Below are 27,774 nucleotides of genomic sequence, written 5' to 3'. Positions count from 1 at the left end.
TACTGGAACTTTCATTTTTCCATCCCATTTTTATCAGTAAGGAAAATCAAGAACATCAGGAGATTTATTTTTAAAAACAACTTTGGGGCAGTGAGGTTTGCAAGCTCTCATGTGGACTCCCACAGATTCTGTCTTACTCAGTTTGGGGGTGGGACCAGGAATCTGCAGTTTTAGCAGGCACCACCCCCCAGTGCAATCCTGCTGCAGGTGGGAAGCAGCATCCTATAGTTATTCAAAGCCCAGGGCCTGACTTTGTGGGCTTAAACCAAAATTGCCACCTACCACTTGCATAATCTTGGGAAAATAACTTCATCTCCACATACTTCAGTTTCTCATTGATAAGATGGGGCTAATGACAATATCCATCTCCCAAGGTTGTTGTAAGGAGCAAGTAAGTGGTACATACAAAATGGTTAGCACAACAGTGCCAGATAGACTGGTGTTTAGGACATGTCTGGATACAGAACCGCTTGAGCTCAGCCTCTAACACTTGCTGTATTCATGGGCCTTATCATGGTTACTGATATTTACAACCATCATTAGGATTTTGATTGGCAAGCTATGGAGGCTGCAAAGTGAGCTACAGTTAGAAAGTGTCTTGTGTTTTTTTCTAAAGATGGTGTCTCGCTCTGTCACCCAGGCTGGAGTACAATGACGTGATCCTAGCTCACTGAAGCCTCTAAACTTCTGGGCTAAGGGATCCTTAGAGGGTCTCAGCCTCCACAGTAGCTGGGACTGCAGGTGTGCACCACCATGCCCAGCTAATTTTTAAATTTGTACGGACAAGGTCTTGCTATTTTGCCCAGTCTGGTCTTGAACTCCCGGCCTCAAGCAATCCTCCTGCCTCACCCTCCTAAGCACTGGGCTTACAGGCATGAGCCACCGCACCTTGCCAGAAAGTGTTTATGTAACAGAGGCTGACAGATCCTCAGTCAATCAGAGATATATACGACTCAGAATAGGAATATCCTGTTAGCATTTAGGTAGAGTTTACTAAATGACCAAAATAGGCAACTACTCTGTGTTCAGCCAACTAACAACCAACAAACATACCGATTAAAATTTTGTGATTGAATACACAAAACAAAAGAAATTAAGTCTAAAACATAAAATGTAGAATAGAAAACTCTGGGTGTGGGTTACATTACTAAGAGAAAGTGCCTTTTAAGCCCAAGAGTGCAGTCGGCCCAACCCCAGCACTGCATGGAGAATCCCTGCTCCTTTGTGCCACTCTTCCCTGCCCCAGGGCCACAGGGATGTCAGCCAGTGGCTCTTGATCTCCCAGTGAGTCCCTAGACCCCCACGCAATGGCTTTGTCCTAAGTATTCCCAGACTCCAGTCACACCTGTCTTCTTCAGAACTGGCTTCTAATGTGGTCTCAGAGGCTTTGGATTGACATTCTGGGGCTGAGGATCTTCATGGGATGCAGAGAGAGAACCGAGGTGATTCACTGCCCCTCGATGAATTGCCCCATGTTTCCTGCCTTCTCTGGTGACCTAGGTGTTTCTGCTGAGGGAGTCCTAATAATGGAAGGGGGTCAGGGGGTTGGTTATACAAATGTGGTCAGGGATCATGCTGTCAAAACTCAAAATTGAGACATGCGGTTTTAAAAGCACCTTTGGGAATGAGGGGTTGGTAGGGGAGAGGAAGGGGTTGGAGATTGGCATTCTGGGTGCCCAAAGGGACTGGGATTGGTGGACTGGGTAATGCAATGGAATGGAGTTGAGATCAATTAGGCTTAAGGGCAAGTTGGGGTACAGTGAGAGGAAGGATTGCAATGTGATGTCTGTCTCTTTGCCTGGAAAGAAAAACAGCCACCATGGAAGTGGCAAGACAGAGTGAAATGAGACACATCAGGAACAGACACACCTAGAAGGCGAGGTATGCTTGAAAATCACTTACGGGTGAGTCAAATACCAAGACATCAAAAAGTGGCTTCTTACCTCATTAAACCTCATCACCAGATCTTCAAGGGCATTGTGCTCTCCATTCTGAGTGGTAACAATCGACGCTGAGACGGATGCTTTGAGGCAGGGCAAGGACCTCTGGCATTCAGGAGTGCCCAAGTCCCGTGTTAAGAAGCAAAGGTAGTCGACTGGCAAGACCCTGCGGTAAATACTCTGCTCCTGCTCCATCAGGATGCTGGCGACTTCCTCTGGGAACTGGATGAGAGGCTGCAGATCAATCAGTTCCTTGCTGATCCCAGCGGAACTTGAAGGGAGGGCATTGGAATTGGCCACAGAGGGGCCTGGCTGGCGTTCTAAAACAAAGCAACAGAAGTCGTGGTTACATCAAATCTGGTGTCCCCTGCAACAGATATTTACTTGAGAGCCATTCCAAATCTTGTATGTTCTTTAACCAAATCCTCTGCTTAGTGAAGAGTTCTGTACTATTTTTCTTTTTACAAAGACCTTTCTGATATCTGTCCTATCTGTCTTCCAGTCACCTAATAAGGTGGGAGTGGAGTGGCAGTGGTGGTGGTGGTGGTGGTGGTGGTGGTGGTGGTGGTGGTGGTGGTGGTGTTAGGGTTGGTTTTCCATTTTCAGCAGCAGCATTAATCTAGTACATAACTCCCCAACCAGCTTACTACGATACTTTGTAAAATACCATTTGCTTCCTTATCCTCCTTTGCTAACTACCATCAGAATGACATGAAATGAGGGTGGGTGTAAGCATAGCCAACTTAAATGGAAGAGGAAAGAAGGCTGTGGGGTGAAGAATATGTATATGCATATTATGTGTAAATGGGCAAGACACCTGGGGACCTAAGGACTCTCTGGACAAAAGGTTTCAAAATGTCATGGTATTCTCTGCCAACCTGTCACCCCCAAAGATTGACTTTGATTTCACTGATATCTATTTGGGAGTTTGCAAGAACAGAACCATCTACAAACATAAGAAAGGAATAGGTAATAAGGAGCTGTATCTAAATAAATAAATCTTAGTGCCTGGCCCACAACTGGTAGCAAGAAGGTGACAGAGGGATGCAGGAGAGAAGGTGGCAGTGCATGAGATGGAAGTACCAGAGGAGGGGATGCCTAGGCTCAAAATGATTTCTGTAATTAGAGACACCATACTTGCCTTCTCTTTATTTTGACACCGTCCCAGGCTGCCTCTTAACTTCTTACCTGTAACTCATTCATTCAACAAATGGAAAGTCTACGATGAGCCCTAGAACAGAGTTTTCCAAAGTATGATCTCTGGAATACTGGCATTTACAAGAAAAACAGTTTTGTGGTCACCTGAGTTGGGGAAATGTCACATATTCATGTCACTCATTCTCTTCCTGGAAATACCTGTCATCCAGCCTGGACACTGGGTAACAGCAAAGTTCGTAAGGATGACTTCCCTCAGATTCAGACCTCAGTATTCTCTGACTCTTCTCTAAATCTCCATTGCAGAAAACTTTGGAATTATCACTCCAAACTGCTTCATGTCTGTATTATTAAACTCTGAAGTCATCATCCCTGAATTTGACTTCTTTCTTCCCTTCTATTCTCTCTAATAAAACTTCTCTGTCCTCAGCAAACTTCTAGTTCCTTGGCCTTGGTCTGGTGCCACAATAAGCATTTTAGATGGCACTCACCAGCCAGAGATTCCCTAAGAAGACAGCTTGACTTTCCATCACAGGCACTTCCCAATCCCCAGTGCTGGGCAGACTCAAACCATCCATTCCTTGGCTTCTGGGCTGCTGTATGATGACACTGACAATTATGCTACTTAGTGATGGGGTGGGTGCCAATTCCTATTATCTAACTTCAGCTAGGCCCTCAGGGTGGCTCAAAGTTGACACAACTTATTTATTTTTTCCTAAACTTAAACTTATTTATTTTTTCCTAAACAACACACTATCCTCTTTTCTATTCTTCTCACACTCCCAAACCTGCATTTGCTTTCCTCACAGTCATTCGACTGTTTCTTAACTATGCTGAGACAGTGTAGGTCATGTCAGAAACTCCTTCAATTCAGATGCCTTATATTTCTTCCATCTTCTGCTTCCCTGAGAATGGCATGTGTTTCCTCCTCTCCAAGGCCCACCCAGGTTTGTGATTAAATCTACCTTTGTCTCCTCCAGAACTTGCTTCAGTGGTTATCTCCACCTTTAATCCCTCGCTTTCTACTGACTTCTTTGCATACCCAAATGTTGTTTCCTTTTTCCTTAAAAACTAACAAATAGGACATCCCTTATCCTTTAAACTCCAAACCTCTCTATCTTTTCCTTCACTATGTCCTTCTACATCAGGTAACCCACAGTCCCTGATTCCTTCCTCCATGAGTATGGTGACTATATCTTCTGATCAAAAAATCAGGCCATGCTCTCTGGTCAAATTACTAAACCAATGAGGACATGGGACAGAAAAATGGAAACCAGGTTGGTCCTGGTTGACTCTAAGCATTTTAATACGTCTTTTGGGCCAAATTACCAAAAATCTTCTGCAGCAAAAAATGGAGACTATCAAATTATATTTGGTTCTATCTAAGCTCATATTAAAAAAAACATTAAAATCAGGTTGATGCTTAAATCTACCTTAGATGCCTCCCCCTCCAGCTTTCTGAATAGTTTAGAAACTAAGTTTCCTGACAATTGAATCAGAATGTGGCTTGATGAAAGAGGCCAACTGAAATTTCTAGATACTGATAATTTATGTACAGTGGAATTAGCCAAATATAGGAACTCTTCTCAGAAGTAACCAACTCTAAGACATGATCTCAAACTACAGCACTCTGCAGAGTAAATAAAAATAACTCCAGTCACTTCTCTAATATATAACAGAAGAGATAATATAATACAATATGCAAATAATGTAAGATAAGATGTCATATGGGAAACTGCAATATATCTTGAGATATGAATCACATGCTGTTACAATGAATAACAAGTCTAGTGACTGGTGGGAAACAGCAATAAGAGAGGCCCAAATAAATTAAAGAAAAAAAGAAACCTGGTCAGTGTAACCCTAATAAATCTGGCGGTCCCAGTATAAGCATGTATCTCAGCATAAGCATGACATCACACTCAAAGGAACACAAATTGAATGCTAGAAGCTTTGAAACAATGTCAACCTTTCATGTAGGTTTCCTTAAAGCTGGAATACTCAGGGATTTCATATCATGTACCACAAAAAACATCCCAGAAGTCTTCTTGGGGCATAATTCTTTGTCTTCTAAGTTCCATACTTTTAGCAGCTGTTAAAAACACTTCCCACTTTCCCTCATCCTTGCTGAGCTCTCCTTATTATGTTCTCTTTCCTCTTCATAGGACACACTGCCCTAGAGCTCAACTGTAACTCACCTCTGGGCCTTGCTCTCTAACAACATGGGCCACTGGAAGATGGATTAAAAACCGAGTAGTTCTAGGACCCCTGGTCCTTCCTCATCATCCATGAAGCAAAGTTCATAAAACCCACTGGACACTGTGGCTCTTCTCTTTTTAGAAAGTTTCTGGTGAATAAAATTATCCACCTCATTGTTTGCTCTCAGTCCCATATTCTTCAGTTAACAGTTATTCTAGGTCAGGCGCAGTGGCTCACTCTTGTAATTCCAGCACTTTGGGAGGCTGAGGCTGGCGGATCACTTGAGGCCAGGAGTTCAAAGCCAGCCTGGCAAACATGACGAAACCCCGTCTCTACTAAAACTACAAAAAATTAGCCAGGCATGGCAGTGGGTGCCTGTAATCCCAGCTACAGGATTAGGGCCATGGATGAAGCTGGAAACCATCATTCTCAGCAAACTATCGCAAGGACAAAAAACCAAACATGACATGTTCTCACTCATAGGTGGGAATGGAACAATGAGAACACATGGACACAGGAAGGGGAACATCACATACCGGGGACTGTTGTGGGGTGGAGGGAGTGGGGAGGGATAGCATTAGGAGATATACCTAATGCTAAATGACGAGTTAATGGGTGCAGCACACCAACATGGCACATGTATACATATGTAACAAACCTGCATGTTGTGCACATGTAACCTAAAACTTAAAGTACAATAATAATAAAATTTAAAAAAAAAGAGTGCCTACTATGTGCCAAGCTTTGTTTTCAGCTACCCTGATGTTGAAATTTAGTGAACAAGAATAAAGTTTTGTTCATATGGAACACCCTAGGAAAGGACATAAACAATAAGCATAGTAAATGAGTAATGATGCACATGAGAAGGTGATAAAATTGTTATGGTGAAAATCAAAGAGCGTTCCTTGATGTAGGTGGGGAAGGTGTAGTGTTATATAGCATACCTTTTTTTTTTTTGGAGACGAAGTCTTGCTATGTCACCCAGGCTGGAGTGCAGTGGCACGAACCTCCACCTCCCGGGTTCAAGCGATTCTCCAGCCTCAGCCTCCCAAGTAGCTGGGATTACAGGCGTGTGTCACCATGCCCAGCTAATATTTGTATTTTTTAGTAGAGACAGGGTTTTTCCATGTTGGCCAGGCTGGTCTTGAACTCCTGCTCTCAGGTGATCCACCTGCCTTGGCCTCCCAAAGTGCTAGGATTACAGGTGTGAGCTACCGTGCCCGGCCCACATAGCATATCTTAACTAGACTGTTAGTGATTGTCTCACATTTTTCTGCAAAAGTGGGCAAAACTTTACCCTCCAAGGTGCCCGTAGCTTGGTCATAATCACCCTTTCTCATGTCTCAATGGTAGGCATTAATTGAGCTCTTAGTCCTCACCATTTATTAGCCTTTTGTGTTAAGTAACACATTTAATTCTCACAGTGAACCCTGTAAGGTGGTGTGATTATCCCCTTGCTATAGACGATAAAACACAGGTCAGAAATGTTAAGCATTTTGCTTAAAGACACCCTGCTATTGAGAGACAGGGCTGAAATTTAATTGCAGCTCTGACTCCAAAAATCTGCCCTCTGTTACACTCAGCATTTTGAGGGATCCTTTGCAGAGGAGACATATTTCTACACATACACACACACACACACACACACACACACACACCCCTTTTTTCTCTTCTGGGTAGAGAATGGAGTTGAAGAGTTAGGCAGGAATACCTTACAGGATTCTGACTTTAGAAGGCATCTCCTCCCCAAGCCAGCTGAGCAACCTTCTGATCGTGATTTTAAATTATATCCTATCAAAACCCGGGAGAATCTCCATGTACCTATGTTTCAGAAACTTTATCTTTCATTCCCATTCCATGTGAGGGGTGGTGAAATGGGCACAAGCTTTCTTGAGAGGAAAAACAAAATTTTAAACGTATATTCTTTGTACTAGAAATCTTACTTCTAGGATATTATCCAACAGAAACTCTTGCAAAAATATAGACCAAGTGAGGTAAATTTATATATACTGAAACTGAATTTATTTCACAAAAAATTTAGGACAAAAAAGCAAGTTGAGAACAATGGAATATTATTCTATTGAGGTGAAAAATAATTTTGTAAATATAGGTATATGTTGCATATCTGTCCAGTGCACGCCAAACAAATAATAGTGTATATCTTACACAGTTCTGTTTTGCTCAACTTTTTTGTAATGCACATATAACAGTACTTTTGAAAATAGATCAAAATGAGCCAGGCATGGTGGCTCACACCTGCAATCCCAGCACTTTGGGAGGCAAGGAGGGTGGATCACCTGACGTCAGGAGTTTGAGACCAGCCTTGCCAACATGGTGAAATCCCGTCTCTACTAAAAATACAAAAAGTAGCCAGGCGGGGTGGTGGGCACCTGTAATCCCAGCTACTCGGGAGGCTGAGGCACAGGAATCACTTGAACCCAGGAGGCGGAGGTTGCAATGAGCTGAGATGGCACCACTGCATTCCAACCTGAGCAACAGAGCAAGACACCATCTCAAAAAAAAAAAAAAGATCAAAACAATATCCAAAAAATTCAAGGCAACAAAATCTCAATCTTCTCATGCTCAAAAACCTGGTTCAGCTTTTTTTGGCCTGTTCAGATTTTTTTCTAATATATATGGTAATATTGGTTTATTTTTAAGTTACTTAAAGTTAAAATTAGAAGGGGGGTGGAACTAAGACAGCCAAATAGGAACAGCTCCAGTCTACATCTCCCAGCGTGAACGATGCAGAAGACGAATGATTTCTGCATTTCCAACTGAGCAAAAGGCACACCAGGAGATTGTATCCTGCGCCTGGCTCGGAGGGTACTACGCCCATGGAGCCTCGCTCATTGCTAGTACAGCAGTCTGAGATCAAACTGCAAGGCGGCAGCGAGGCTGGGGGAGGGGTGCCCACCATTGCCAAGGCTTGAGTAGGTAAACAAAGCAGCTGGGAAGCTCGAACTGGATGGAGTCCACCGCAGCTCAAGGAGGCCTGCGTGCCTCTGTACACGCCACCTCTGGGGGCAGGGCATAGCCGAACAAAAGGCAGAAGAAACCTCTGCAGACTTAAATGTCCCTGTCTGACAGTTTTGAAGAGAGTAGTAGTTCTCCCAGCATGCAGCTGGAGATCTGAGAACAGACAGACTGCCTCCTCAAGTGGGTCCCTGACCCCCGAGTAGCCTAACTGGGAGGCACCCCCACAGTAGGGGCAGACTGACACCTCATACAGCCGGGTACTCCTCTGAGACAAAACTTCCAGAGGAACGATCAGGCAGCAACATTTGCTGTTCACCAATATCCACTGTTCTGCAGCCTCCGCTGCTGATACCCAGGCAAACAGGGTCTGGAGTGGACCTCCAGCAAACTCCAACAGACCTGCAGCTGACGGTCCTGACTGTTAGAAGGAAAACTAACAAACAGAAAGGACATCCACACCAAAACCCCATCTGTACGTCACATCATCAAAGACCAAAGGTAGATAAAAACACAAAGATGGGGAAAAAACAGAACAGCAAAACTGAAAATTCTAAAAATCAGAGCGCCTCTCCTCCTCCAAAGGAACGCAGCTCCTCACCAGCAATGGAACAAAGCTGGATGGAGAATGACTTTGACAAGTTGAGAGAAGAAGGCTTCAGATGATCAAACTACTCCGAGCTAAAGGAGAAAGTTCGAACCCATGGCAAAGAAGTTAAAAACCTTGAAAAAAGATTAGACGAATGGCTAACTAGAATAACCAATGCACAGAAGTTAAAGGACCTGATGCAGCTGAAAACCATGGCATGAGAACTACATGATGAATGCACAAGCCTCAGTAGCCGATTTGATCAGCTGGAAGAAATGGTATCAGTGATGGAAGATGAAATGAATGACATCAAGTGAGAAGAGAAGTTTAGAGAAAAAAGAATAAAAAGAAATGAACAAAGCCTCCAAGAAATATGGGACTATGTGAAAAGACCAAATCTACGTCTGATTGGTGTACCTGAAAGTGATGAGGAGAATGGAACCAAGTTGGAAAACACTCTGCAGGATATTATCCAGGAGAACTTCCCCAATCTAGCAAGGCAGGCCAACATTCAGATTCAGGAAATACAGAGAATGCCACAAAGATACTCCTCGAGAAGAGCAACTCCAAGACACATAATGGTCAGATTCACCAAAGTTGAAATGAAGCAAAAAATGTTAAGGGCAGCCAGAGAGAAAGGTCGGGTTACCCACAAAGGGAAGCCCATCAGACTAACAGGTGATCTCTCGGCAGAAACTCTACAAGCCAGAAGGGAGTGGGGGTCAATATTCAACATTCTTAAAGAAAAGAATTTTCAGCCCAGAATTTCATATCCAGGCAAACTAAGCTTCATAAGTGAAGGAGAAATAAAATACAGATAAGCAAATGCTAAGAGATTTTGTCACCACCAGGCCTGCCCTAAAAGAGCTCCAGAAGGAAGCACTAAACATGGAAAGGAACAACTGGTACCAGCCACTGCAAAAACATGCCAAATTGTAAAGACCATTGAGGCTAGGAAGAAACTGCATCAAGTAATGAGCAAAATAGCCAGCTAACATCATAATGACAGGATCAAATTCACACATAACAATATTAACCTTAAATGTAAATGGGCTAAATGCTCCAATTAAAAGACACAGACTGGCAAATTTGATAGAGTCAAGACCCATCAGTGTGCTGTATTCAGGAAACCCATCTCACGTGCAGAGACACACATAGGCTCAAAACAAAGGGATGGAAGAAAATCTACCAAGCAAATGGAAAACAAAAAAAGGCAGGGGTTGCAATCCTAGTCTCGAATAAAACAGACTTTAAACCAACAAAGATCAAAAGAGACAAAGAAGGCCATTACATAATGTTTTAAAGGGATCAATTCAGCAAGAAGAGCTAACTATCCTAAATATATATGCACCCAATACAGGATGACTCAGATTCATAAAGAAAGTCCTTAGAGACCTACAAAGAGACTTAGACTCCCACACAATAATAATGGGAGACTTTAACACCCCACTGTCAACATTAGACAGATCAATGAGACAGAACGTTAACAAGGATATCCAGGAACTGAACTCAGCTCTGCACCAAGCGGACCTAATAGACATCTACAGAACTCTCCACCCCAAATCAACAGAATACACATTCTTTTCAGCACCACACCACACCTATTCCAAAATTGACCACATAGTTGGAAGTAAAGCACTCCTCAGAAAATGTAAAAGAACAGAAATGATAACAAACTGTCTCTCAGACCACAGTGCAATCAAACTAGAACTCAGGATTAAGAAACTCACTCAAAACCGCTCAACTACATGGAAACTGAACAACCTGCTCCTGAATGACTATGGGGTACATAAGGAAATGAAGGCAGAAATAAAGATGTTCCTTGAAACCAACGAGAACAAAGACACAACATACCAGAATCTCTGGGACACACTCAAAGCAGTGTGTAGAGGGAAATTTATAGCACTAAATGCCCACAAGAGAAAGCAGGAAAGATCTAAAATTGACACCCTAACATCACAATTAAAAGAACCAGAGAAGCCAGAGCAAACACATTCAAAAGCTAGCAGAAGGCAAGAAATAACTAAGATCAGAGCAGAACTGAAGGAAATAGAGACACAAAAAACCCTTCAAAAAATCAATGAATCCAGGAGCTAGTTTTTTGAAAAGATCAACAAAATTGATAGACCGCTAGCAAGACTAATAAAGAAGAAGAGAGAAGAATCAAATAGACGCAATAAAAAATGACAAAGGGGATATCACCACCGATCCCACAGAAATACAAACTACCGTCAGAGAATACTATAAACACCTCTACACAAATAAACTAGAAAATCTAGAAGAAATGGATAAATTCCTCGACACATACACCCTCCCAAGACTAAACCAGGAAGAAGTTGAATCTCTGAATAGACCAATAACAGGATCTGAAATTGAGGCAATAATCAATAGCTTACCAACCAAAAAAAGTCCAGGACCAGATGGATTCACAGCCAAATTCTACCAGAGGTACAAGGAGGAGCTGGTACCATTTCTTCTGAAACTATTCCAATCAATAGAAAAAGAGGGAATCCTCCCTAACTTATTTTATGAGGCCAGCATCATCCTGATACCAAAGCCTGGCAGAGACACAACAAAAAAACAATTTTAGACCAATATCCCTGATGAACATCGATGCAAAAATCCTCAATAAAATACTGGCAAACCGAATCCAGCAGTACATCAAAAAGCTTATCCACTATGACCAAGTGGGCTTCATCCCTGGGATGCAAGGCTGGTTCAACATACGCAAATCAATAAATGTAATCCAGCATATAAACAGAACCAGTGACAAAAACCACATGATTATCTCAATAGATGCAGAAAAGGCCTTTGACAAAATTCAACAATGCTTCATGCTAAAAACTCTCAATAAATTAGGTATTGATGGGACGTATCTCAAAATAATAACAGCTATCTATGACAAACCCACAGCCAATATCATACTGAATGGGCAAAAACCGGAAGCATTCCCTTTGAAAACGGGCACAAGACAGGGATGCCCTCTCTCACCACTCCTATTCAACATAGTGTTGGAAGTTCTTGCCAGGGCAATCAGGCAGGAGAAGGAAATAAAGGGTATTCACTTAGGAAAAGAGGAAGCCAAATTGTCCGTGTTTGCAGATGACATGATTGTATATCTAGAAAACCCCATCGTCTCAGTCCAAAATCTCCTTAAGCTGATAAGCAACTTCAGCAAAGTCTCAGGATACAAAATCGATGTACAAAAATTACAAGTATTCTTATACACCAATAACAGACAAACAGAGAGCCAAATCATGAATGAACTCCCATTCACAATTGCTACAAAGAGAATTAAATACCTAGGAATCCAACTTACAAGGGATGTGAAGGACCTCTTCAAGGAGAACTACAAACCACTGCTCAACGAAATGAAAGAGGACACAAACAAATGGAAGAACATTCCATACTCATGGATAGGAAGAATCAATATCGTGAAAATGGCCATACTGCCCAAGGTAATTGATAGATTCAATGCCATCCCCATCAAGCTACAAATAACTTTCTTCACAGAATTGGAAAAAACAACTTTAAAGTTCATATGGAACCAAAAAAGAGCCCGCATTGCCAAGTCAATCCTAAGCCAAAAGAAGAAAGCTGGAGGCATCACGCTACCTGACTTCAAACTATACTACAAGGCTACAGTAGCCAAAACAGCATGGTACTGGTACCAAAACAGAGATATAGACCAATGGAACAGAACAGAGCCCTCAGAAATAATGCCATGTATCTACAACTATCTGATCTTTGACAAAGCTGACAAAAACAAGAAATGGGGAAAGGATTCCCTATTTAATAAATGGTGCTGGCAAAACTGGCTACCCATATGGAGAAAGCTGAAACTGGATCCCTTCCTTACACCTTATACAAAAATTAATTCAAGATGGATTAAAGACTTAAATGTTAGACCTAAAACCATAAAAACCCTAGAAGAAAACCTAGGCAATACCATTCAGGACAGAGGCATGGGCAAGGACTTCAAGTCTCATACACCAAAAGCAATGGCAACAAAAGCCAAAATGGGATCTATTTAAATTAAAGAGCTTCTGCACAGCAAAAGAAACTACCATCAGAGTGAATAGGCAACCTACAGAATGGGAGAAAATTTTTGCAATCTACTCATCTGACAAAGGGCTAATATCCAGAATCTACAATGAACTCAAACAAATTTACAAGAAAAAAAGAAACAAACCCATCAAAAAGTGGGCAAAGGATATGAAGAGACACTTCTCAAAAGAAGACATTTATGCAGCCAACAGACAAATGAAAAAATGTTCATCATCACTGGCCATCAGAGAAATGCAAATCAAAACCACAATGAGATACCATCTCATACCAGTTAGAATGGCAATCATTAAAAAGTCAGGAAACAACAGGTGCTGGAGAGGATGTGGAGAAATAGGAACACTTTTACACTGTTGGTGGGACTGTAAACTAGTTCAACCACTGTGGAAGTCAGTGTGGCGATTCCTCAGGGATCTAGAACTAGAAATACCATTTGACCCAGCCATCCCATTACTGGGTATATACCCAAAGGATTATAAATCATGCTGCTATAAAGACACATGCACACGTATGTTTATTGTGGCACTATTCACAATAGCAAAGACTTGGAACCAAGCCAAATGTCCAACAATGATAGACCGGATTAAGAAAATGTGGCATATATACACCATGGAGTACTATGCAGCCATAAAAAATGATGAGTTCATGTCCTTTGTAGGGACATGGATGAAGCTGGAAACCATCATTCTCAGCAAAGTATCACAAGGACAGAAAACGAAACACCGCATGTTCTCACTCATAGGTGGGAATTGAACAATGAGAACACATGGACACAGGAAGGAGAACATCACACACCGGGGCCTGTTGTGGGGTGGGGGGAGGGGGAAGGGATAGCATTAGGAGATACACCTAATGTTAAATGATGAGTTAATGGGTGCAGCACACCAACATGGCGCATGTATACATATGTAACAAACCTGCATGTTGTGCACATGTACCCTAAAACTTAAAGTATACAAAAAAAAATTACAATTAGAGAAGAAAGTAGAAAAAACTTATTCTATCTACTCTATCCATTTTCCTTTGCTTTGAATTAACTTTGTAGACTTAAGTATTAGATTCTCAATTGCACATTTAATAGTCCTTTAGTGGTACAATTCTAATTATATAAAATAAGAGAGTGAGAAGAACATTGATTTCTTCTTACAGAAGATTCAGAGCTGACTTAAATACACTAAATCTCAGGCAGAACTGAAAATTGCTTTCGACAGGGATGTGATGGGTTTAGAAAAAGTTTAGTTAATTGGTGATTTTATCTTATTATCTGTTATTGGTTTTCAAAGTAACAAAATCAGTCTTGCAACAAATGTGTCTGGCTTGTCCTGAACATTACATGAAAAATATGAGCTCACAAAATCAATGAAGCATATTACTTCTAAGTCAGTACTTAAAAGAGAAAAAAAACCCAATATATTCAGACTGAGTGTTAAGACATATTCGGATGAAACAATCTACCAGACAGAAGAGCCTTAGAGCAAAAAGAAAAAAGTTGACAGAGTCTCCATTAATAAAAAAAACAACTTTTGCTCCAGTTCCAAAGAAACATGCTCACTGTGCAAACGTAGAAAATATAAAGAAGTATATAGAAGAAAATTTGTGGGAGGCTGAGGCGGGAGAATCGCTTGAACCCGGGAGGCGGAGGTTGAGGTGAGCTGAGATCGCGCCATTGCACTGTAGCCTGGGCAACAAGAGTGAAACTCAGTCTCAAAAAAAAAAAAAAAGAAAAAGAAAATTTAAAATAATAATCTCATACCCAGAGGTAATCTCTGCTAATGTTTTTGTTGTTACATTTCATATTTTTCTATAAACACACACAATATTCACAAAATTAGGATCAGAGAACACATTTTTTTCTAACTTAAAAAAACTCTATAGTGCACTTTTCCCCCAACTCTGAGGCTGTTCTTTGAATATTAGATTTTCGATGGCTCTTATATTTACAACTTTTTACCATTGTAATAACACTTTGATAAACAATCTTGTACATATAACTTTATCTGTGCTTATTATGTTAAATAACATTGAAAGAGAAAAATTCCCTACCCACATTGGGAAATTTCCAGGGAGCAGCATTTTCTCATCTGTTCTTTTTATGGCATATTAATTAACTGTTTTATCAGTATCTGTCACTGATCACTCATCTATTTCTGATTACATTGGGTAAAAAGGAATATTTGAGTCAAAATTCTTATGGTAAGTTATAATAGTATGTTGTCTCATATAGGGGAAGATGGCATTACTGACTCAAAGTTTACAAGAGGGGAACTCTGGAGTGTTTTTGGTGACAATCTGATGCCCTCTTACCCAGCAGCATAGTCCTGAGGTATGGCTGACCTTCTAGATATGGAATGGTTTCAAAACTCAGCATAAGCAGGCAATCTGAGCTCCAAAGTCTGACCTGGGTGAGCTAAACTACACTAATTATTCTGAAAGGATTCTGTGTCTCTGTTTTATAACAATCAAAAATCATCATCATAAATAAATTATAATATTATTTAACATATAATAATATAACATCTCAGTACTTACAATGTGCCAGGAATTGCATTAAAGCTCTCTACTGAGATCTCACTCAATCCTCACAACCACTCTATGTAGACAGCACAGCACCCCACGCTGTTATTATTCCCATTAGCAGATGGGGACACAATTAAAGAACTTGCTGAACATCACACTGAGATAAGTAATGGAACCAGTGCCACATCGGTCCAACACCAAAGTCCAGCATCTTGAAATCACCAGCCTACACTGACTCGAAGGTTTTCTTCCTTTTAGTCTCAGTATACAAATCAGAGGGTGAATGAGGCAGGACTCGGGCTGAATGCCTGAGTTGGAAGGAACTACAGGGATAGCTGGGATGAATTTTCCACACTTTACACATCAGAAAACCGTGCCTCTGAGCTTCTTGCCCAAGCCTCTTGCCCAAGGTCACAGAGCTGATTAGTGGCAAAGGTGGACCAGAACTCAGGGACCTTGACTCCCAGTCCAGGGCACTGCCTCCATACTCTACTGCCTCCCTTACTGGTGTGGTTAGGATCTCAGGTGCTGTAAGTTCCTGGGGGCAGCTCCCCCAGAGTAGAAGTAGAGTGGGATCTTGGGACTCACATGTATGTGTGATCACAGCCCAGCTCAGTTGTTGACTTGCTTCATGACCTTGGGTATGTTCTAAAAAACCATGGGTATGTCACAGTGATGATGGGGAAATTAAAACAAGGAAAAGCATGTAAATGTTTACTACACATTCAGCCCTCAATAGTCAGCCACCTTATCATCATCATTAATTCAACATTTGCAAGAGGAAGAGGGAATTCTGGGGCCTTTCATCTTAGAAGCTCAATGAGGAGACTCAGTCCTATTTCCAACCATTTCAGGCTATGGAAACTTTTGCTTTGTTTTTATAACCTGCAACTTGCACCCTTTGGTGTGGTGCCCACTATAATAAAAAGAAAATATTTTTTAAGATCCCAAGTGATACCTCACTTACTCATATAAAAAGAAATGTCTGTATCATCTTGCCACACACTGTACTAATGAATCCCCCAATTTAAAAAAGACCCCACCCCCCAAAAAACACCAAAGAAAGGCTGTTCTCAACCATCAGCTCTTGTCTCTATGAAAAGAATATGTGTGACAGAATAAAAATATATATATATATTTGGTCTCTGCTCCCAGTTCCTGACATAGGGCTCCCAAAACTCTAGGAGCATCTTTTTTTCTAATATATGGTCCTAAATCTCTTAGTTTCCTAGTGATAGGAGTGTCTTTTGTTCTAATGAGGTAACTTTTGGTGGGCTCCTGGATAGCTTCAAGACGAGGGCTGGGCACCGGAAAAACCAAGGCATGATTACAAGCTTGGAAGTTTAAGCCCCACCCACCATCCTCTGGGGAGGGGAAAGGAACTGAAGACTGACTAAATTAATCATGCTGAGGTGATGAAGCCTCAATAAAAATTCCTCAACTATGGGGTACACAGAGCTTCTGGGTGAATGGACACAAAGAGGTGCTGCGAAGGTGGTCACCCAGAGAGGGTATGGAACCTCCATACTTCCTTCCCCACACGTTGCTCTATGCACCTCTTCATCTGGCTGTTCATTTGCATCCTTTATCATAAACTGGTAAAGTAAGTAAAGTGTTTCCCTGAGTTCTGTGAGCCCATTAGTGCAAATGATCGAACCTCAGAAGACAGTCATGAAGACCCCCAGTTTGTAGCCAATTTGGTCAGAAATACCAAAGGCCCAGGACTTGTGATTGATGTCTGAAGTGGGAGCAATCCTGTGGCACTGAGCCCCTACTTAACCTGTGGTGTCTGATGCTAGCTCCAGGTGGAAAATGTTAGAATTGTGTTATAAGACGCCCAGTTGGTGTCAGGAGAGACAGAGAATACATTGTTGGTATGGAAAACCCCACACATTTGGTGTCAGAAGTGTTGTGAGTGTAGAGGAAACAGTTTTTTTTTTCTGTTAATATTCACATCCCTTCCACTGTGGCATTATTATCACACCCCATCAAGATGTCAGAACATTCTCAGAGTTAAATTCTTTCATGCTAAAACATTGCTGAGCTATTTATGTCCATTCTTTTTTTAAACTGAGATATAATTCACATACCGTAACATTTATTTTCTAGGCTGGGCACAGTAGCTCACATCTATAATTCCACAACTTTGAGAGGCTGAGGTGGGAGGGGCACCTGAGCCCAGGAGTTTGAGACTGCAGTGAGCTATGATTGTGCCACCGCACTCCAGCCTGGGCAACAGAGTGAGACCCTGTCTCTCTCTCTCTCTCTCTTTTTTTAACTTTCTAAAGTGTACAGTTTAAAGTATATAATTTGTGCTCACTTCAGCAGCATATATACTAAAATTGGAATGATACAGAGAAGATTAGCATGGCCCCTGCGCAAGGATGACATATACATTTGTGAAGCATTCTGTATTTTTTAAAAAACAAGAACAAAAAAAAATAAAGTGTACAATTCAGTGGTTTTTAGTATAGTCACAGAGTTGTGTAACTATCACCATAATCAATTTCAGAACACGTACATCACCTCCTAAAACATGTAACCCTGTATATGCTGGCCATCACTCCACTGCCCCAGTCCCTCTCACCCAGGCCCTGACAACTACTAGTCTACCTTCTGTCCCTAAGGATTTGCCCATGCTAGACATTTCATATAATGGGATCATAGAATATGTGGCCTTTTGTGTCTGGCTTCTTTCACTTAGCATAAAGATTTCAAGGTTTATCAATGTTGTAATATGTATAAATATTTCATTTCCTTTTAATAACTGAATAATATTACATTGTATGTATATACCACATTTTGTTTATTCATCAGTTGATGGACATTTGGTTTGTTTACATTTTTTGGCTGTTATGACTAATGTTGTTATGAGCATTTGGATAAAATTTTTGTGTGAATGTATGTTTTCACTTCTCTTGGGCATATAACTAGCAGTGGATTGTTGGATCATATGGTAACTCCTATATTTAGCATTTGGAGGACATTCCAATTGTTTCCTACAGGGGTTGTACCAATTTAAGTTCCCACCAGCAATGCTTAGGGCTTCAATTTCCCCACATCCTTGTCAACACTAGTTTTCTTTCTTACTTTTTTTTTCCCCCCAATTATCTATCCTAGTGGGTGAAGTGGTACCTTATAGTTTTAAAAAATATATATATGTATATATATATATTTAAAATAGAGACAGGGGTTTTGCCACATTGACTAGGCTGGGCTTGAACTCCTGGCCTCAAGCAATCTTCCCACCCTGGCCTCCTAAAGTGTTGAGATTACAGGTGTGAGTCACCATGCCCATCCTGTACTTTATGGTTTTGATGTTAATATTCCTAATGACTAATGATGTTGTGCATCTTTTCATGTGCTTATTGGCCATTTGTACATTTTCTTTAGAGAAACATCGATTCAAGTCCTTTGCCCATTTTTGAATTGTGTTGCTGGGTTCTCTGTTGTTGAATTTTAGTTCTCTATATATTCTGGCTATTAATCTCTTATATATGTGATTTGCAAATATTTTCTCTCATTCTGTAGGTTGCCTTTTTACTCTGTTGATAGTGTCCTTTGATGCAGAAAAGTTTTTAATTCCAATTTATCTATTTTTTTCGTTTGTTACCTGTACCTTTGGTATATATCCAAGAAATCATTGCCAGACACAATGTCGTGAAGCTTTTCCTGTACATTTTCTATGTGTTTTATAGTTCTAGGTCTTCTGTGTAGGTCTTTGATTCATTTTGAGTTAACTTTTATACATGGTGGAAGGTAAGGGTCCAATTTCATTGTTTGGCATATGGATATCCAGTTTCCCCAGCACTATTTACTGGAAGGCTTGTTCCTTCCCCATTGAATGGTTTCGGCATCTTTGTTGAAAATTATTTGACCATATATGTTAGGGTTTATTTTTGGGCTCTGTGTTCTATTCCACTGGTCTTTATGTCTGTCTTTATGCCTGTATCACAACATTTTGGTTACTATAGCTCTGTAGTAAGTTTTGAAATGAGAAATCTTTTAAAAAATTATTTTGGCTATTCTGCATTCCCTATTCATTTCTGCAAAAAAGAATAGGTTGAATTCTACAGAGACTGTACTTAATCTACAGATTGCTTTGCAAAGATATTGCCATTTGAACAATGCTAAATCTTGCATTTCATGAATACAGTATGTCTTTCCATTCATTTAGGTCTTTAACAATTTCTTTCAACAGTATCTTGTAGTTTTCAATATATAAGTCTTGCACTTTTTTTGTTAAATTTATTCCTAAGTATTTGCTTCGTTTTCATACTACTATAAATGGATTTTTTTCTTGATTTCATTTTTGGATTGTTAATGGCTGGTTTATAGAAATACAACAGATCTTGTATGCCGCAACCTTGCTGAAATCATTTATTAATTCTAATAGTGTTTTAGTGGATTCCTTAGGATTTTCTATACATGAGTACATCATCTGATAATAGAAATGGTCTTACTTCTTCTTTTCCTATCTGGATGCCTTTTATTTATTTTTGTTGCCTAACTGCCCTGGCTAGAACTAACAGTACATCTTTTTTGGTTCTTGATCTTAGGTGGAAAGTTTTTAGTCTTTCATCAGCATGCGTGATGTTAGCTGTGGGTTTTGCAAAGATGCACTTTATCAGGTTGGGGAAGTTCCTTTCTATTTCTATTTTGTTGAGTGTTTTTTTCATAAAAAGATGTTGGATTTTGTGAAATGCTTTTTCTATGTCTATTGAGATGTCCATGTGGTTTTTGTCCATTGTTCTATCAATATGATATATTGCATTGATTGATTTTCATGTTTAACTATACATTCATTTTTATATGAATATATTACATGTTTAAGTATGGTCTAACTGAGAAGAGCTTTGTACAAGACCAACAGACATTTACTGTCGTTTTGCAATTCTGGCTCTAACTTGGACCTGTATTTTGGACAAGAACAGACGGTAAACTGCAATGTGACTGTAACCATGACTTCATATCATAAACAATCTGATATTTTTAAAAATTGCTTGTTTTAAAGAAAGAAAATCTATATATATTTTGAAAGTAATATTGAACATGCACCTTTTATTGTTGTTTGTTATTATAATCACATTTTCAACCTTTGATGATATGAGTATCAATTAAAATAGCTCTATGACTTAAAACCAGTGCATGATATTTCTGATTTTGAACATACTATTGCAGAAATAACCTGTACCAGACATTGGGTAGGCAAAGTCACTTAAGTTAATGAGAAAAACACATATGGACTTGGAATTTTTTTCCCCTATAAAAGGAAGCAGTAATAATGATACTGATAAAATTACTTGCTAACATTTACAGAATGTGCTGCTTAGCTATCTAAGCATATTACTTGAAAAATTTTATTTAGGTATCTTATTCAGTTCTATCAGCAACTCCGCGGCTGATGTACAATTAGTATTCCATTTTACAGATGAGGAAACTCGGAGATGTTAAGTAACTTGTCCAAATATTCACAGGTAGTTAACTAATGAGGCCAGAATTCTGAATCACATGCAGATGACTCCAAAGCCCAGGCTTTTAACCATTTGTTGTAGTTTGGGTACCAGAGTTTAATTTATGAGGGAACTCATAATTGTTCATTTTCCCTTTTCAACTGAAATGGGACCAAAACCTAGAAGGTCATAGATTTGCAGCGTTCCACTTGTTGACCAAATGCTATTACACATTTAGTACTCATTGTATACTTACTATGTGGATTCCACCTATGCAATGTATCTAATCTAGCAATAAACAAGGTTGTATAGGAACTGTTTTATATTTAACTATGCAGTTAATAATTTTTTAAGCTACGTTTGGCAATTTAAGTAGAAAATCTTTATTGACAAAGTCAAACCCACTTCTGCTGTCCAGGAGCTCTTTAGCTTAATTAAGTCCTATTTGTTTATTTTTGTTTCTGTTGCATTTGCTTTTTAGGACTTAGTCATAAGTTTTTTGCCTAGGCCAACATCCAGAGAGTTTTTCCTAGGTTTTCTTCTAGGACTTTTATAGTTTGAGGTCTTACATTTAAGTCTTTAATCCATCTTGAGTTAATTTTTGTATATGGTGAGAGGTAGGGGGTCAAGTTCCATTCTTCTTTATATGGCTAGCCAGTCAAACCCACTTCTAATAGGAAAAAAATGACTATGCCAAAGTGTCTAGTGATTCATTTTGGGATATTATGACTGGGTGCATTAAAATCAGCACAGAGCTGTTTTCTGGAGGGGGCTTGGGAAACTACAACTTTAAACCCAACCCCAAGGACCTTCTTTGAGTCTTGGCTCAGGACACTACCTTATTGTGGCTTTCTTCTTAACTCTCCAGCCATGGTGCTCATTTCTGGCCCCCTTGCAGCCTTTCAGCCTGAACTTACAGTTCTCAGTCCTTTGCACACCCCTCTCTCATCCTAAGAAAGCTCACCTCAAGCTGTAACCATCGCAGTTAAGCAGATGGCTTATAAATGTGTGACTCTGGTTTTGACCTCTCCCCCTCAATAAAATCCTAATGCTTCTGTTGGCAGTCTACTTGAATGTCCCAGCATCTCAAAGTCAAGATATCCAAACTGGATCTAACTTTCCACGTTCTTTTTATAGCACAACCTTCATTTCCCCAGGACCAAAATCTTGGAGGTATTTGTTATTCTTTCATGTCTTGGGCTAAGTTTGCATCCATTTGCCCACCAGTTGTCTTAAGAATTGGTCCCTTCATGTATATTCTCATTGCTTTCCCTTGACTTCCACCCAAGTGAGTATTTGCAACAAGCTCCTGATTTTCCTATGCTGTGAAAGACCAAGGGGAGTCCTTATGGAACCCACTATAGGCCAAAGTCTAGAGAATTAGATGGGCTGTTTGGGCTTGTGAGAGATGATTTCCATGATGGCAGTGGAAGGTGGGAGGATGGAGGCCAGCCCAATGAGACATGTAAAGAAAATGCACATGAGTTATACAGGTCTGGGGGAGACCTCAAATTTCCTTCCTGAGGTCAGTTTCTTTCTGATTTGGTATAAAACAGTTATAGGACATGGAAGAACAGCTGCTGGCCTCTCTCTGGAGAGACTGAGCAGTACAGACAAAGGAGGTGTTGGCCCCCACAGCTGACCATGGACAGCTCAGACTGCCAGAACCTGGTATCTGTGAACCCCCATGCCCACTGAACTGCTGCCAGCTCTCACTGTGCAAATCAGGGCTGCAGGCCTGAGAGTCCTGGGCACCTTCACTCACTGCAGATGCTTCCTCCAACCACAGGCCTCTCCAGGGCTCCATATCATATAAAGGAGCGTGCTCAGAGGCATGGGCTCTGAAGTGAGATGTACTCAAGTTCAAATCCTTGCTTAGATACTCCCTAGATGCTTAACCCTCTAATTAATCACTCAGAACAGCAGGCCATCTGGTCAACCTCCTATGAACTCCCAGCTAGAAGTCTCCATGGAAGATAGGAGATGATACAGGAGAATATCAATTTCCCTAAACTCTTCACAGATAAGATAACGGAAATGAATTTCCCTAAACTCCTCACAGGTAAAGTATCCTATGTGGCTGGAACAAATACTTTGGTGTGCCTCTGAGTGGAAGTGGATTGGGATCACCACATCTTCTTCAAACAGCCTGCTAAAACAAGGGAACCTACTAAGCCTAACCACAGGGCCTTGGGCTTGTTGACTGAGGCAGGAAAGTTTGAGGTTCAGGACAACAAAGGGTCTGAAGTCACCAGCTATCTTCTCTCTCCTCAGTCTCCTTCTTAAATAACTGAAATTTGTAGGGGCATCAACTTAGCCTCTAAGTCTCAGTTTTCCCATCTTTGAAATGAGGATTATAATTCTACCTTGCCAGGTTGTTTTGAGAAGTACAGAAGACATGCATACAACACTCAGCACAGTGGTGGGGCTGTAGTGGAAGGCCCGCGTGTTTCCACATGACCTCCACGGAGGTTGTCACATACACCGGGAGTGTGTTAACATCTACTTGTTTATAAGCACATGAAAGTTAGCAACGTGGGTAAATAGGTCATTTATACACATAAAACACATGGCTCGTTCACTCCATTGGAGTCCTAATTACTTACTGGCTAGTTATTTCTTTCAGGGCAATTCCCTTTTTGTCTACAGTTACAGATATAAATATAAAAAATACAAGAAGATACTACTTTGAGACAGCTGGTGAATCATATCTAATTACTCTGTAATCCCTTCACCTGAAGGGACCCGACTGCCCAGCCCCTGCTGTCTCTGAAGGAACAATCATCAACCAGAACTTCCTTCTGGTCAATCTGAGTGGGTTTTATCATTGTTGAATATGGACTCTGGGCGCCAAAGAGAATCAAACATTTTCTCGATGGAAGGGAATTGGGAGATTTTAAAGTTGCCCTTGAAACTGAATGAGACCAAGGGACTCAAAGACAGAAGGCAGAGGAGAAAAGATTAAGGTTGTATAGCCAGAACTAGAACCCAGGTTTTTATCTGGGAATTTTATTTTAAAAAATGAGTTTCTGACCCGAAGTCTCAGGTGAGGCTTGAGATTCTGATGGTTCTGGACCACACTTTTAGTTGCAAGAAGGTTGATGTTGGTAAAGCACTTAGAACAGTTTATGACAGGTAGTGCCTGATTCAATAAAAGGCAGTTATTATTGCTGTTGTTTTTATTACTTGCAGCAACTGACTGCATGTAGCTCTCAGAAATTGAGAAACAGCATTTGGGTTAGAAGTCAGTTTTCTGTGAATTTGATTGGCTCAGATCAGTCAAGGCTCAAAGACTGATTCAAGTAGCCTCTGTGAATTGACCACAGCAAGCTTTTGAAGCCACCTTCTGGGCTGCTCTGGCTATGCCAACTGCGCCAAGAGTGCTCAAATGCACTGACTGAGGAGTTTAGCAGCATGGACCCCTTGGCACACGGGGGTAGAGTTTTTACAATGGTGCTGTGTCGTAGTAAAAATGCCTCCATTCTTTTTTTTTTTATTATTATACTTTAAGTTTAAGGGTACATGTGCACAATGTGCAGGTTAGTTACATAAGTATACAGGTGCCATGCTGGTGTGCTGCACCCATTAACTCATCATTTACATTAGGTATATCTCCTAATGCTATCCCTCCCCCCTCCCCCCACCCCACAACAGTCCCCAGAGTGTGATGTTCCCCTTCCTGTGTCCATGTGTTTTCATTGTTCAATCCCCACCTATGAGTGAGAATATGCGGTGTTTGGTTTTTTGTTCTTGCGATAGTTTACTGAGAATGATGATTTCCAATTTCATCCATGTCCCTACAAAGGACATGAACTCATCATTTTTTATGGCTGCATAGTATTCCATGGTGTATATGTGCCACATTTTCTTAATCCAGTCTATCATTGTTGGACATTTGGGTTGGTTCCAAGTCTTTGCTATTGTGAATAGAACCGCAATAAACATACGTGTGCATGTGTCTTTATAGCAGCATGATGTATAGTCCTTTGGGTATATACCCAGTAATGGGATGGCTGGGTCAAATGGTATTTCTAGTTCTAGATCCCTGAGGAATCGCCACACTGACTTCCACAATGGTTGAACTAGTTTACAGTCCCACCAACAGTGTAAAAGTGTTCCTATTTCTCTACATCCTCTCCAGCACCTGTTGTTTCCTGACTTTTTAATGATTGCCATTCTAACTGGTATGAGATGGTATCTGATTGTGGTTTTGATTTGCATTTCTCTGATGGCCAGTGATGGTGAGCATTTTTTCATGTGTTTTTGGCTGCATAAATGTCTTCTTTTGAGAAGTGTCTGTTCATGTCCTTCACCCATTTTTTGATGGGGTTGTTTGTTTTTTTCTTGTAAATTTGTTTGAGTTCATTGTAGATTCTGGATATTAGTTAACTGACTCTAATTTTCATTACATTTCATTTTTCTCCCAGTGATGCTAAATCTTGAAGACTAGTCCTTTTACTGTAACCAGTGTCAAGGTAGAGTGGAATGAACAGGGCCAAGGGGATTAAAGATCCAGGCTGCTGTATGAGAGGTTAGAAAGTTCTGGAATAGACATGGAAGTCATGGCAGCCAACGCTTCTCAGACAACTAGTTTAATCTCTCCAAGTCCAGACATTTAGGGCAGAAGCAAGGAAGAGAATAAGCACTGGAGGTCCTACAAGTGGAATCCATTGGCAAGGCTGATCTGTGACCCACTTTTGATAAATGAGGTATGACGTCTATGCTTTGCTGAACATATCTGTTTCTGTGTTTCTGTGTGTCTGTATATCCTTTCCTCCCGTTTCCCTTTCCTTCCACTTCCTATAGTCCCTTTTCCTACCCTCTCTTCCTTCCATCCTTTCTCTCTTTTCCTTGGAAAGGAAAATTTTGCATTAAAAAATTCCAACTTTCTCATGGTTGAGCTAGAGAAGGAGAAAAGGGATTTATTTGCCCGTGCATGATCCAACTGAACTAGGGAGGAAGACCAGAGAGAACTTCCAGGGCAGGTGAGAACTGATTGTGGCTGATACACCTTGGAATAATGATAAGGGCCAGGTGTGAATGGAAGAAATGAACTTTGAAAGCAAGAGCTGGGAGTAGCTGCTGTCCTGGATCCCTATCCTCCCAAGATTTGCCCTTACCTAGGGCCCAATGCAGCTGCAAACCAGGACGCCCATTCCAGCTCCATTTCTCAAGGCCCCCTGTATGTTCCCCGCTCCTGCCAAACCTGACCCCTCCAGCCCCCATCCTGAGACACATCCTGCAGCTAAGCCTTTGTTCTTGCCATTTCTGCGTGCCTTCTTTGCTCCATCTCCACTTTTTTTGGACAGTGTTCTAATCACTTTATATTCATTAATTTACTTTTTAACCCATTATAATTACCTGAGGCAAGTGTCTGCATTGTCCTATTTTACAGGTAAGATGATGAAACTTGGAAGAGAAGAGTTAAGTAACTTGCCACAGATCATGCAGTTTCTATATGGTTGATCTGGGACTTAGGCCTATCTGTCCTCAAACTCCACATTCTTAATCACCAATTTTTGCCTTTTGTGTATCATGCTGCAATGTAACCACTGGTTCATGTCTGTCTCTTTGTTAATCTAAATCAACTCCTAGAATTAAGAACAGTGCTTCATTTCATTGTTTTCATCCCTAGCTACAATAGGGGTGGCAGGCATTCTGCAAATGTTTCCTATATTGTGCTACATTCTATTATATTTCCTACAGGTAGACTAGAGGCAGAGTAAGAGCTCCATGATAGTTCAGATCACGCTTCTGTGAGCTATGGATTTGTGACCATCTAGGGCTTGGTTCTTAGCTGCTCTGTGCTTTGGTTTCCCATCTCTATGCCCATCTCTATCTTTAACAGATTGTGAATATCAGGGAACTAGGGTATCGTTTCATTCTTCTTCAATCCAGCCCCCTCCGCTGTCACAATATAGTGCCTAGCATAGCATACAGTCCACGGCAGGCACTCAATTGACTATTTATTGGATGAATGAACATTCATAATTCTCTAATCTGCCTCCCCTTCTTTTCTTTCCTTCTTTCTTTTTTTCTTTCCCCCTTCCTTCCTTCCTTCCTTCCTTCCTTCCTTTCTTTCCTCTCTCTTTCTTTCTGTCTTTCTCTCTCTCTTTCTCTCTCTCTCTCTTTCTCTCTTTCTTTCTTTCTTTCTTTCGAGGCAAGGTCTCCCTCTGTTGCCTAGGCTGGATTGCAGTGGCGCCATCTTCGCTCACTGCAAACTCCACCTCCTGGGTTCAAGTGATTCTCCTGCCTCAGCCTCCCGAGTAGCTGGGATTACAGGCGCCTGCCATCATACCCAGCTGATTTTTGTAGTTTTAGTAGAGACAGAGTTTCCCCATGTTGGCCAGGCTATTCTCGCACTCCTGACCTCAGGTGATCTGCCTGCCTTGGCCTCCCAAAGTGCTGGTATTACAGGCATAAGCCACCATGCCCGGCCCTGCCTCCTCAACTTAAAAAAAAAACTGGGATAAAAAGAGTGAAAATGATGCCACTTAACTGTTGGGGGAGTGAGTCACAGCTTTTCTCTACATTATACGTGTAGAAAACTAGATCATGAGGCTGGAAAGAGTGACAAAGGATATTGAAAATAGAAATAAGGTTGGGAACTTACCAAGACCCTATCCATGGAAAATGTGAATGCTACCTGGAACCTTTCCAGCCCAGTTCCTGAATCTTTTGTAACAAACCGTCTAACTTGGGCTTTACTATACCATTAGCAGGGAAAATATAGTATGGTATACATTATAGGTTCAAAACACAGTCCATTTGTGGATTTGCCACTGAGGCGTTAAGACATTTGAGAAAAGAACAAAGGAAAGCACAGATAAAGCCCCATCAGACTTGAGCTAGGCAGCCGAAACAAGACATTAACCCACTC

General features: G+C 40.8%; 1 protein-coding gene and 1 non-coding gene across 18 annotated transcripts in view; one reads left to right on the top strand and one right to left on the bottom strand.

The window, feature by feature from the left end:
• PLCE1 (phospholipase C epsilon 1) overlaps window positions 1–27,774 on the bottom strand; it is a 444,022-nt gene that overhangs the window by 157,347 nt on the left and 258,901 nt on the right. For all 17 annotated transcript variants that reach the window (XM_063727669.1, XM_054522660.2, XM_054522668.2 and 14 more), the window contains one exon: window positions 1,944–2,260. In XM_063727669.1, coding sequence (XP_063583739.1) covers window positions 1,944–2,260 — 317 coding nt within the window. The remainder of the gene's footprint in view (window positions 1–1,943; window positions 2,261–27,774) is intronic.
• Window positions 17,754–17,860, top strand: LOC112135384 (U6 spliceosomal RNA). The gene has a single exon (XR_002916665.1). It is a non-coding gene; the product is annotated as a U6 spliceosomal RNA (small nuclear RNA).

This window comes from Pongo abelii, chromosome 8 (assembly GCF_028885655.2).
Source record: "Pongo abelii isolate AG06213 chromosome 8, NHGRI_mPonAbe1-v2.0_pri, whole genome shotgun sequence".
Lineage (NCBI taxonomy): Eukaryota > Metazoa > Chordata > Mammalia > Primates > Hominidae > Pongo > Pongo abelii.
Note: the sequence above shows the minus strand (reverse complement) of the source record. Positions and strands in the feature narration are given on the sequence as shown.